Raw genomic sequence first — 11,805 nt, 5'->3', positions numbered from 1 at the left:
GTTGCTACACTTTGTGTCTTTTTTATTGTGTAACGTGGATGTAGTAAATGACTCCACCCAAGCTTGCTCCGAATCAGATTCTGGTTTTTGCCCCCCTCCCCCCTCCCCTCCTTGAATCAGTCTGGTTTCACTTGAGCATTTAAAGCTGATCCTCCAAATTCCCCAATACATGTATGAGATGTTTTGTTAAGTAGTTTTCTGAACTTGAAGGGCAACCGATCTTGAGTCAAACAGACTTTTGGTTTATCTTTCAATTTGCTGTTTTTTCAATTATTGAAATTATTTCTAGGAATTACAAAGTTAGTGGTCTGGGTTCATCACTTGTCTGTAAGTTTCCACTGAAGTACTTTGGAAGGCTACTTATTATTACAATAATGACGAAACAGAAATTTCTGGACTTGCTCCATTAAAACCTTGATAGTAAAAATGTACTGTCAGAGACTTCCTTCTGCGTGTATGTAAAGTGCTTTGCTTATTTGCAATCCGATGCATCATTCAAGTTTGTTCAGCTGACACGAAAACACACAAAAACCATTTAATCGCTTCATATGACACTTATTGGAATTAATTACAGACTGTATTTTTATCATTGACAGCATATCAAGATTATGCCTTTTTGTTCCAAGAAAGTTTTATCGTTTTATCTTTGCAACAAACACTTTGAACTAACCAGTAACAAGTATTTTTTAATCTTTTTATCAGCTTAACAGCCTTTCTTTGCTGTCATTTCTTTTGCTCTGAGCAGCCAAGTATGCACTTTAACCAAATACACTCAGCTCCTAATCGTATTGGAAAATTCAATAATCAGAACTTCGGTAAGGTGGGGAATAAACGTATATATATATATATTTTATGTAACTCTGCAAAATAAATGGTACATATATTTTCGAATTAGCATAAAAGACAAATGTTCTTTGATGAGAAACAGAAAGTGAACAAGAACAAATCTCTGGAGATATCCTTTTTCATGCGACAATGAAAAGAGTAATTCCCACAATATCTAAAAAAAAAAAAAAAAAAAAGACAAATGGAGGCGTCTGCTTAAAAATCTGTGTAAACACTGGCCAGAGGACTGAAATCACTGGGATACAAAAGTAAAAGAAAAGGGCTGAGCCGACAACAAATGATTTCACAAAGAAAAGGAACTGAAATCCCAGGAATTTCCATCATGGTTACAAAAAAGGTCAACGTCTGGCCCGTTACTGTGACTGAACTTCTCCAGGTCGAGATGGATCACATGAAAAAGATCACTTAGAAAAAAACGTGTAAGTTATTCCAGTAAGACACAAGTCACACACACACACACACACACACGATCATGTAAATGTGCAGGACAGAGTCGTTAAGTAAATTATTCACAACATTAAGTTAGAATTGTAACAGAAGAACCTACATTTTACAAGTTAAAGCTAGATGGAAACAAAGTTAAAAAAAAAAAAAAAAAAAAATCAGCTTTTTACAAAAAATTTGAATGCTGGCCTAAATGAAATACTGTGATACGCTGTGTGATGCAGACAAACTGAACACTTGCAAATAAATAGAAAAAGACATTTTAAGGTGCTTTAAAATGACGTGCACTCGAGTAAAAAATAGCCAGGCTTTGAAGGCACAATTGTTTCTTGCAGTTTCTGAGTGTAAGATTTTATTTTTTTTGTCGGGCCTGCCTGAATGTTTGGTTGATTGAAAAGAAAAGAGTCTCCTTTGGTTTATTCATGTGAAGCTGCCAATGCATTTTAGTGAAATGAACGAATGAAAACAATGAGTGGAAACAACCCAGCCAATCAAGAAAGACTACTTCACATGAAGTCTACCATGTATAAGAACTCGTAAAAAGAAAAGTAAACCTTTCCTGCTTACAAGGGTCTGCTGATTCGAGGCAAACGTTCCCTTTTACTGGAGGATAAAGACCCCCCCCCCCGCTCACTAAAGACATGTTATCTACTGTGAAAATCACACCATGGGTCGTTACCAGAACAAATACTTGACTTATTCCTCTCTAACATGCATAGTTAATTGTATTCCAAAGTAGTAATCACCTTTTACAACACTAAGAAAAAAAAAAAAAAGAAAGTAAGCAAACTGGTGAGATGATTCCTGTCGTTGCTGAAGGTAGATGAAGCACTCAGGTAGGGTTGGCTAGTGGACAGGAAAGGCAAAGGAAAAGTTTTGAGGCATGTTCAGCTAACAGAAAAATGTCAGAGCGCTTTATAAAATAAAATTAGACATAGTGGTTTCATGTTTCACTTGGCAAGACGACAGCGATAGAGCCATTAAGCGACTGTATGAACAAGCAATCTCACCACATATACGTATACTGCAAGTCTATGCAATACAAGCCAAAGGGTAACATTTTCACTTGGCGATTATCCAACATAACAGACGAGATGTCGTTACATTCTCAGGTTTAACTTTCAAGCTGAATGAACAAAGAGGCTGTGGAATTTCTCATCGTCATTCAGGATACACATTTCCGGTCCTGTCATGTTCGAAAACATTGCAGCATGTCTGTGGCTGAGTGTGCATCTCTGAAATCCTTTATCCAGTTGTGGGAGGCGGTGCAACATAATCTGGGTTGTATGCAGGCTGGTTTAGGTAGACCATCTGGGCTGGTGGAGCACCAGAGGGCTGTGGCATGGCAGGAGGCTGTAGAGGGTACGCTGGCTGTCCGGGGGCATACGCAGCTTGGCTGTAAGGCATCGGCTGGGGAGGGTAGATAGGACCGGCTGGAAATGGAAAAAAAGCAATTCAGATTTCAACCACAAGCACAGTGCTATAACATGAAGTTAACTGAAATATTTAATTTCCTTTTTTCTACTTTACAAAAATGCAGGCATGGCCCAGAAGAATTTTCTCACAGTTATGGTAAGTTTAGCTTAAATACAACATGCCTTTACACATAGGTGGGTGATACATTGAGCTTTTTTTTTTTTTTTTTAAGTACAGTAAATGAAAACTGACTCCAGTGAGTCATTTCCAATTCTTGAACGTTTGATGGTCACTCACTCACTGTCATGCTTTCATTACTGCAGACCAGCCTGATCATTCATGAGATACTCATTAGCTAAAGCACTGCTTATTATCTGGGTTCAAATTAGGCCAAGTTGTTAAAACACCGGGTAACATCAATGCAGTAATATTTATATAGCAGACACACACAGGAAAAAATTGAAAACACTGATCATCAATCACACACTCAATCCTGCTAATTAAAACGAAGGTGACGGATGTCCTGTCATTGTTTGTAACAGAGCATAAACATATACATTTCCTCTAATAAATGAGCATGTCTGCATGTCTTTCACCAACTTATCACTTATTTTCGGTGGGACAGATTGTTTATATTTGTTATTTCTCAGCCACTCAAAAGCCAATAATGTAGATCTTGTTATGGATTGGAGAAAAGATTCTGCCAAATGAAACAGGATGTATCGCTAAAAAAAAGTCTGCCAGCAGATAGATTCTGTTAGACTTTCTTTTGCTGAAACATAAACAACTAGAATCCTGATCTGCACTCACTGGCTTCCTGATAGGTTGGTGGTGGTCCTGGTGTGAACGGCTGTCCGTGGTAAGGCGATTTAGGCATGGGCTGAGTTCCATAGCCAGGCTGTATTGGTACTGGCTGGTAGGGCGAATACTGGGCTCCCTGAGGGGGTCCAGGCACTGCAGTTGGCTGCTGAGGGTACTGCTGAGGAGTGGTGGTTATCATAGTGGTGTGGGTGGTGGTAGCTATCACAGCTGAAAGCAAACAAAACAGGCACAGATGAAAGATGCATATACATACACACACATATAATATACATCTTCATTTATATATTATTTGGATCTAAGGTTCAGATAGAGAGGAACAGCACAGCTTCCACTGCAATAACTATAAAGAATTACAAAACTGAATCAAAGGAGAAGTTGCATCTTTTTTTCCATCATGAGTTGCTGCATGAGTTAGCTCAGACCACGAATGTGACACTTAAGAAAGCCGTTAACCAAAGTTTCACTTGTTTACAAAAAGCACTAAACCTTTATTTTTACTTGCTTGTGTCCTTATAGAGAGAGTCTGAAGCCAGCCACAATCTTTTGACTTGGCAGTAAAAATTTCCGCTTTTTTGAGTGAAAATACATAATCACAAACTATTAGGCCCCCATCCAAACTTACTATGCATCAAAGTGTTTGCGAAGACAAACTCTGTCACTTGTGATTTGCTGGATTGATATCAGGAGTGTACAAATAACAGTTTTACACCCATCGTTTCGAGTTTAAAGCCATCACTTTACAAGTTCAGTCAAACTGAAAGAGCGCTGCTAAAAACAGAGCTTTGCAAAAGAGAAGCGGGGTGGGTGTGCATGTCTTTTTTTGGTCAACAGTGGGAGTCTACACGACCACTTCCTGTAAATGACGTGAGATGGCCTTGGGATTTCCCTTCTTCGGTTGCTGTGGAAACAGTGATTCACACCCTGACATTCCTGGATCGGATTCCATCATACAACAGCCTGAACCGAGGAAGCCACATTGTGTTACTTTGAGCTCTCTGCCAGAACATTGTCAACTAAAGGCAACGCTTGGAAAAGTGCAGGCCTCTGTAGTGAACAGCACAATGAAGACACAGATGTTGCACTGTGAAGGCACTTTCCTCATGGAAGAAGGAACATTTGAGGAATTAATTCAGCAAGGCAAAGAAATGCCATTCAGCTTTCTATTGAAGCTATTATTCCTTGCAAAACCATAGAAAATATATCCTTTCGTTATCAAAAGCAGCCAAAAACTCATTAAAACATCATTGTTTGCTCCATTTTAACAAACATTTCAGCAAGAGTTTCAGAGCTACAAGTTGGCTTTCTAGCATGCCTGGATTCATAGCAGTGAAAGGGAGCGGCACCAAAGTTTGGGAGAAACTCCAAACAGCAATTATCGCTGATGACTGTGTGTGTGTCATCCACCTGTGAGATATAATCCTATCACTTAAAAGCATGCCAAACAAACACAAGTCAAATAAGGAACTCTGTGAACTACTGATTCTGAAATATTAGATCCGTCTCAGATATGTCTCAGTGCCTCTGCTATTAGCAAGACCAAAACACTGCAGTAATGAAAGTCATGTGGTGGGTGGGCCAACGGTACTCAAATAAGTCCCCTGATGCTCCATTTCAGAACGACACATCAGATTAAATAGAAACCGAGAGTGAATTCCTCATTTAAACAAGGTAAAAGTAGACACTACGTGGTCGCATAGACTGAGAGTTCAAAGTAGCTCAAACACGTCCCACTTGTTGGTTGTGTTCAGGAAACCTACACGTCTGCAGCTGCAGACAGAGCAGCATATGCTTCCAAGTTGTCAAAACATTGTATAACAGACAGTATGAACGGAGTCAGAGGTTATGTTATGGCACATATTTGCCAGTTTAGTTAATAATAATGCTTAGCTGCTGCTTTGAGTTTGTGGTTACTCCATTTGTACAGATTAGTTCGATGAAATGTAGCAAACCGAGCAGAATTTAGGAGCAAAAACAGTGAAAAAGATTATGTGTGCTGGCTCAGGGATGATGTTAGATTTGGGACAAAGGTAAAGAAAAATATATCTAGTTGAGTTTTGATTTATGGTGTGAGTCACAGCATGCCTTGGCTCCCCTGGGTGTGAAGGCAAAATTAAGCGAGAAGGGTTTACCCAGCAGTGCAATTAATACTGTAGGCTCCTGGTTTACAGGAGGTGGCATGAGTAACAAACTGGTGGTTAACACAGCGGGTTGAGAACGTTTTATTTTTTGAGAATTTAAAGAGAAAAGTCAGTTAATATATATATATATATATATAAAAAAAAACACCTTTCTATAATGCTTGAGAACTTAATCAGACTGTCGTTGCCGAAGGTGGATGAAGCACTCAGGTAGGGTTGGCTAGTGGACAGGAAAGGCAAAGGAGAAGTTTTGAGGCATGTTCAGCTAACAGAAAAATGTCAGAGCGCTTTATAAAATAAAATTAGACATAGTTGTTTCATGTTTCACTTGGCAAGACGACAACAAAAACACAATGTGGTGGGTGGTAAACCTTCTTTGTTTAGGCCTTTTTTAGTCTAAATTCCCGCTGCTTGATGATTCTGTCTTTGTAACAAGTACAGGAGGCCAAATAGAGGAAGAGGTTTATTAAAACAGAAAAAAAGTCAAAAAGTTCCATAACAAAAGCAGAAGTCTGCCACATCATTACGTCTAACTAACGCTGATTCTGAGCTCCTTAAAGCTTGGAAATATCAAGGCAAAAAAACAAGTCAACGGGCCTGTGCCCTGCGCCATTATCTCAATAAGCAGAAGCATCAAGTGCTCAGGAAGGACAACTTACGCTGTGGCTTGCGGCACATCTTATAAAGGCAGCAGCAGGGACAGCAACAGCAGAAGATGAAGACCAGGAAAGTGATGATGAAGCCCACAATGCCAATGATCATAGGCATTGGTGAGTTATGAGTGAACACATTGTCCTCACTGAAAAGTAAATACAAAGTATGTAAAACAGTGTCCATCCACATGTGATCTCACAGGTACAAAACAGTAGAGAAAAAAGCTCATTTCATTAATGAGAAGTTCACTAAGGTAAGACTTTTTTTTTTTTATGTCCTTTATAATTCCCCATACAGTGTACTTTCAACAAGTTACTGAAGTCTTATCGGCCACGGTGTGAAAGTGGGATGGAAACAGACAAGGTGGCTGTCATTTACGTATCATATTTTTCCAGTACTGCCTAGCAATATATTCAAGCATTTCCTAATGATAATGCTAATCATCATAAACTGCAAAAGCAGCAGAAAGCATTATAAATGATTTAATGAGCCTCGAATAGCCGGGAGCAATGAGAGCGCTGACTGACATACACACACACTCACATCCACTAACACAGCTATCCCAGTTTTGATTTTATATGGATGTCATCTTCCAGCAACCCACAAACGGATATAAAACTAAAAAAAAAAAAAAACTTTTGGAAAACTGAGATTTCATCTTTTTAAGCCTTTTTAAGACCAGCAGATGCTCTATATATCAGGTATGTAAGAAAACAGTTCAATAATGCAACAGATAATCCAAACAAAGAACCCATTAGTTATATTATTATTAATATAGTACTAATAGTTTATGACAAATATACTATACTTATATAGCAATAACCCACACAAGACACTTAAAGACATTTCATTAAAATAAAACAGAATAGAGTACCATTCATCTTGGTCATCCTCAGTAAACCGTTTGAAACTATCCGAACAGCAGTATCTGTTCCTGCAGTCACCGCAGCAAAATGAGTAAAAACAAGTCTCAGAAAAATGGTATACGTTAGACGAATCTCTGAAGGGCTTACAATCCCGGTCACTCCCTGTAACAGAGCAGAACAGAGCATGTTAATGCCACTGAGGACAAGGTTAGATTGTTGATTTAACTGGGAAAACACGAGGAGGTTAATTTAACAGACACACATTATAGACATATCGAAAGAGGCACAGCAGCTCATTCTGGGAACATATTGTCCAGCCTAATATCAGAAATGTTGCTTGAGTCTATAATACTCCAACAACAAAAATCTATCAAGTTTATAATATCGAAATGTTTTCCAAACCAGTTCGACTGAGTGTGAATTATTTACAGTCCAATACATTTCTGAGTAAGACCACAATGTGCAGCAGCATGTGTGCAAATCAAAGTTGAGGAACAGAAGTTGCAGAATAGCTTTTGCAGCGCCCGTATGTGATATCATGTGTCTTGGTTTGGATGTTACAAGCAACCACATGAGCTTAATACCCGAGACACAATGACACAACTTTGACTTTCAGTAATAAGAAAAAAATCCAAATCGGTAGTTGACAGTCAGAGGTTGTGCAACTTATTTCCCTTATTATAACAGTACTACAGACTTATTGGACAAAGCGAAGAATCAGTCAAACTTGAGGTTTGAAGTTTGCAGTGCTGTCAAGTTATGTTGCACCTGAAGCATTTTCCTCTAAGTATGGTGGCCCTAATGTGAAAAACACATGCACATTTCACATAACTACTCCTTTATCTGACTAAAGTCCACAGGAAAGGTGACATATCCTGTATCTTTCTAAATAAATTAACACAAAATATATATTCAAATTAATGTCCTTTTTTTAAAATATTTCCATATGAGATTTTTCTGAAGTCGGATAAGAAACAGGAACTGAAAGCAACCTGTTGTCAGGGGTTCTACCCAAACCCAAATGAAAACATCTGGTCTCTTAATTTTCAGATAAAGTCAAGTGCTGTTCTTCAGATTCTGTTGTTTTTCGGTTTTTATAGAAACATTTTACTGATTTAAATTCTTATAAAAAAATGTTTTTAATTCCCTTCTGAGATAATAAAAACAATGTATCCACTTTATAATACTGACATCTAAAAGAAACCTCTAAGCAATCCCACAAGACTTTGGGTTTACATGTCGAGTTAACAATTCTGATGCCTTTTTTAATATGTGAAATTTTCAATTTTCATTAATATGTGGAATTTTCATTTATTACCATATATACTATATAATTACTACTATTGTTATTATGATAACTATTAGTGATAGTAATATTGAAAATATTAATTGTATTCATTTATTTATCTATAATATGGTTACCATTATTTTTTAATATACTTATCATTATTATATTTTTAGTGTTATAGTATCCATCATCATCACCATAATATTCAAATCATGACCAGACTCATGGCTTTATGTACAGTTATCTATTTTGATGCCATTATTTGATTTGTATGTGTAACTCTCATTTATTCCTATCATAATTGTGTTGTCATTATTATTATTGTATCCATTATCATTATTGGTGTTATCATTATTGATTATGATTATAATTATATCCATTGTTATGATCAATACTCATGGCTTTAAATTTGTATTTATCTATTTTTTTTGCATGTGTGGAGGGAGACCAGGGGTCCGTTTCACGTAGCAGGTTCAACCAACTCTGAGTCTGTTCCTGATCTCTGAGTTGATCTACTCTGAGATAGAAAACCCTGAGTTTTCGGTTCCACAAACGCTGATTTGAGTGAGGTTAATCAACTCTGAGTAAGTTCACCTTGAGTTTAGCGCGTGCTCCACAACTTTAAAAAGCCAGCATCAATGGAGCCCCGATTCGACGAGTCACCTTGGCAACGGGGAAGAGGAGGGGCTACGTTTTCCACCAACCTCGAATTGGAAATCTTAATGCGCTCATAAGGCGAGTTTCAACACGTTTTTAGAAATAAGTGCAACACCGTTGCAGCAGCAAAAGTGTAAGTTTAAATGTATTCCTTTGCAATCACAATAATATTACAGGGGAAACTGCTTGAATGGTAGCCCATTCATTTATTTAATTTAGGTGCAATCCCGCAGGGGAGAAGCGCTCTTGGCAGCAGTTTAAGATGAAATATAAAAACATTGTTCAAACAGGTGAGACCTCGGCATGGAGGTACCTCATTTTGATCATGTTTTACACTGTAAAATAAATATTAAGTGGCTATTTGACTGTGCAGTTATTTTATTCCCACCATAATGCTGTTTTCACACACATAAACTATGTCTTCTCATCTATATCATGTTCTTTTAAATAATTAAGCCTATTTAAACTAACACAGACTTCTACTGAGCCAACAGAAAGAAGGCAGATGCCCGTAAAACGGGCGGTGGCCACCACCTCTAACGGGAGGGCAGTGGCTGAGGGAATCCCCGGAGGGAGTCCACCCCCAAGACACGAGTGCCTTTATAAAATATAATAGGCCTATATATGTCTTTTTTAAGCATATTCATACAAATATTTATTTGTCTTTTATGTCTTTTTTTTCTTTTGTCCCAACACATTCTGATGGTGCCGCTCAAAAAGATAATTGTCTGTAAATGCTAAAACACATAAGGTCTGATAACCATCTCACAATGAATATTTAATTCTCTGCGCAATAATGCTGCACCTTCATCCACGGGATCGTTGTCAAAAGGACATGTTGGTGAAAAAAGTCGCCTCCTACTGTACCTAATGGACTTCTAGAAGTAGAAGAACTCGCTCTGCTGACTGAATGAATGAGGAAATCAAATGGCGTGTGTGGCTGAAAGAGGGCGGAGACAGAAAGAAACTCGAGGTTTCTTGAATAAAACCTGGTCCCGACCAGGTTAGGTTCAGAGAGTCTGTTACTACGGTAACTGACCGTGAAGTTAAGTTACCTCTCTTTGTGAAACAGGCTAGAGTTACCCCTCTTTCTCGGGGTTGAGTTACCTCCCTTTGTGAAACGGAAAACTCAGGGTTTCCCTCATTTCAGGGTTAACCTACTCAGAGTTTTCACTAAACCTGCTACGTGAAACGGACCTCTGATCAAAAACCTCACCTTACAGAACCCTGGTTCTGATTTGTACTCGTAAGGGATCTTTATTATGAATATTACTGTTATTATCAGTATTGGTGACGGTGATGAATGCTGCTGCTGATGAGCATTATTTTACAATTACATTATTAAATATAGTGATGTATTGTGAGCAGTAGTGGTTATTAGTATTCTCATTATTATTTTTTGATAATCTCATTCATTTTATACATATTACATTATTGTTAATCTTTCAGGAAGATGGTTGGATGAGCAACAACAGCACTCACCACACCACATGACTTAGTACAGCTACACGCACAACTTTATCTTCCATGTTTGTTTCGTTTTTGTTCTCGTGTCCTGTAGCCTTTGTTTTCATGTCCTAAACTGTTATGTTTTGCAGTAATATAGATAGATAGATAGATAGATAGATAGATAGATAGATAGATAGATATTTTAAAAAATCCTTTAAAAGAAATGTTAATGATTTTGGTTTTGTTGTGCGTTACATTGACATACGTGCGTAAACAGCAGTATGATTTGTTTTTTTTCCAACGTTACCTTAAATTCTTATCAGTTCTTTTCTTTTTGAGATTATAAAATGAACGTATCCGCATTGTAAATAAAGACACCCCTTTGCCACCTAACCATATGACGGATAATAGAACATACACAGGCTCTGATGGTGACTAACAGGTTAACCTTCAGTACAGTGATGAGTTTTGTCGGTATGTTCTAGTTTTCGTCAACTAATGTTTAGCTTTAGTAAATCGTTTTTTTGTTTTTTTTAATGGGGCTAAGATCCCATGACTTTGTTGACAATGTCGCAGCAATAATTTAACAAGTAACAGGATTCCACAAACAAGACGACAGCAAAGCTAAAGTGACCGACATCGCCCTAAATGTGAGCAGTGTGTGAGCTCTGGTTGGAAGCTAACCTCTCTGACAATACGTCGATTTGATCTGGTTTTAGCGAGGAAACGTCTCCAACGAGTACACAAGAACGACCATTTATAGGCTCATTAAAGTCACACTTACCCGAGACACGAGGCGACAGAGTCACACAGAGTACCAACACAAGCAGGCAAGGTAGGCCTAGCGCCATGGTTAGCTAAACACTCCCGGAGACAGTGAGGAAACTGGGAGTCCACCCCGACGGACGCTGGGGGCAACTTTGCCTTCCCGGATCCAACGGCTGCTGAAAACTACTCAATACAGGAAGAGTCCACGTTCAGTCGGAGCTCCGCCCACTCTCATTATTGCCACTAGGTGGTGCCAGAGTGGTGTATAAAGCAGAGCCGTATATAGAGAAGCAGGCACTGGGTGGCGCTAAAACCTCAGGTATCAGAACATAGTCGATGAGCTCTCATTGATTGGTTCCCGTTATACATCTTTATAGGCGGGTAACTGACCAGGTCTCCAAAGAGCCTGGGGAGGTGCTCTTATCCTCAAAATATAGATAATAACAGCAACATGAGG

The 11,805-nt window shown here is 38.3% G+C and overlaps 1 protein-coding gene across 1 annotated transcript; it reads right to left on the bottom strand.

Annotated features, from left to right (window-relative positions):
* Positions 1–521: 521 nt before the first annotated feature.
* LOC142377367 (uncharacterized) lies at positions 522–11,537 on the bottom strand. Its single transcript, XM_075461403.1, has 5 exons — positions 11,365–11,537; positions 7,195–7,348; positions 6,326–6,465; positions 3,517–3,735; positions 522–2,723 (listed from the first exon to the last, which is right to left on the bottom strand). Exons 1-5 carry the CDS (start codon positions 11,429–11,431, stop codon positions 2,536–2,538), a joined length of 768 nt encoding a protein of 255 aa, XP_075317518.1. The 5' UTR covers positions 11,432–11,537; the 3' UTR covers positions 522–2,535.
* Positions 11,538–11,805: the final 268 nt, after the last annotated feature.

The sequence above is a fragment of the Odontesthes bonariensis genome, chromosome 3, assembly GCF_027942865.1.
Source record: "Odontesthes bonariensis isolate fOdoBon6 chromosome 3, fOdoBon6.hap1, whole genome shotgun sequence".
Lineage (NCBI taxonomy): Eukaryota > Metazoa > Chordata > Actinopteri > Atheriniformes > Atherinopsidae > Odontesthes > Odontesthes bonariensis.
The sequence above is the reverse complement of the archived record's forward strand: the minus strand, read 5'-3'. Positions and strand labels throughout refer to the sequence as shown.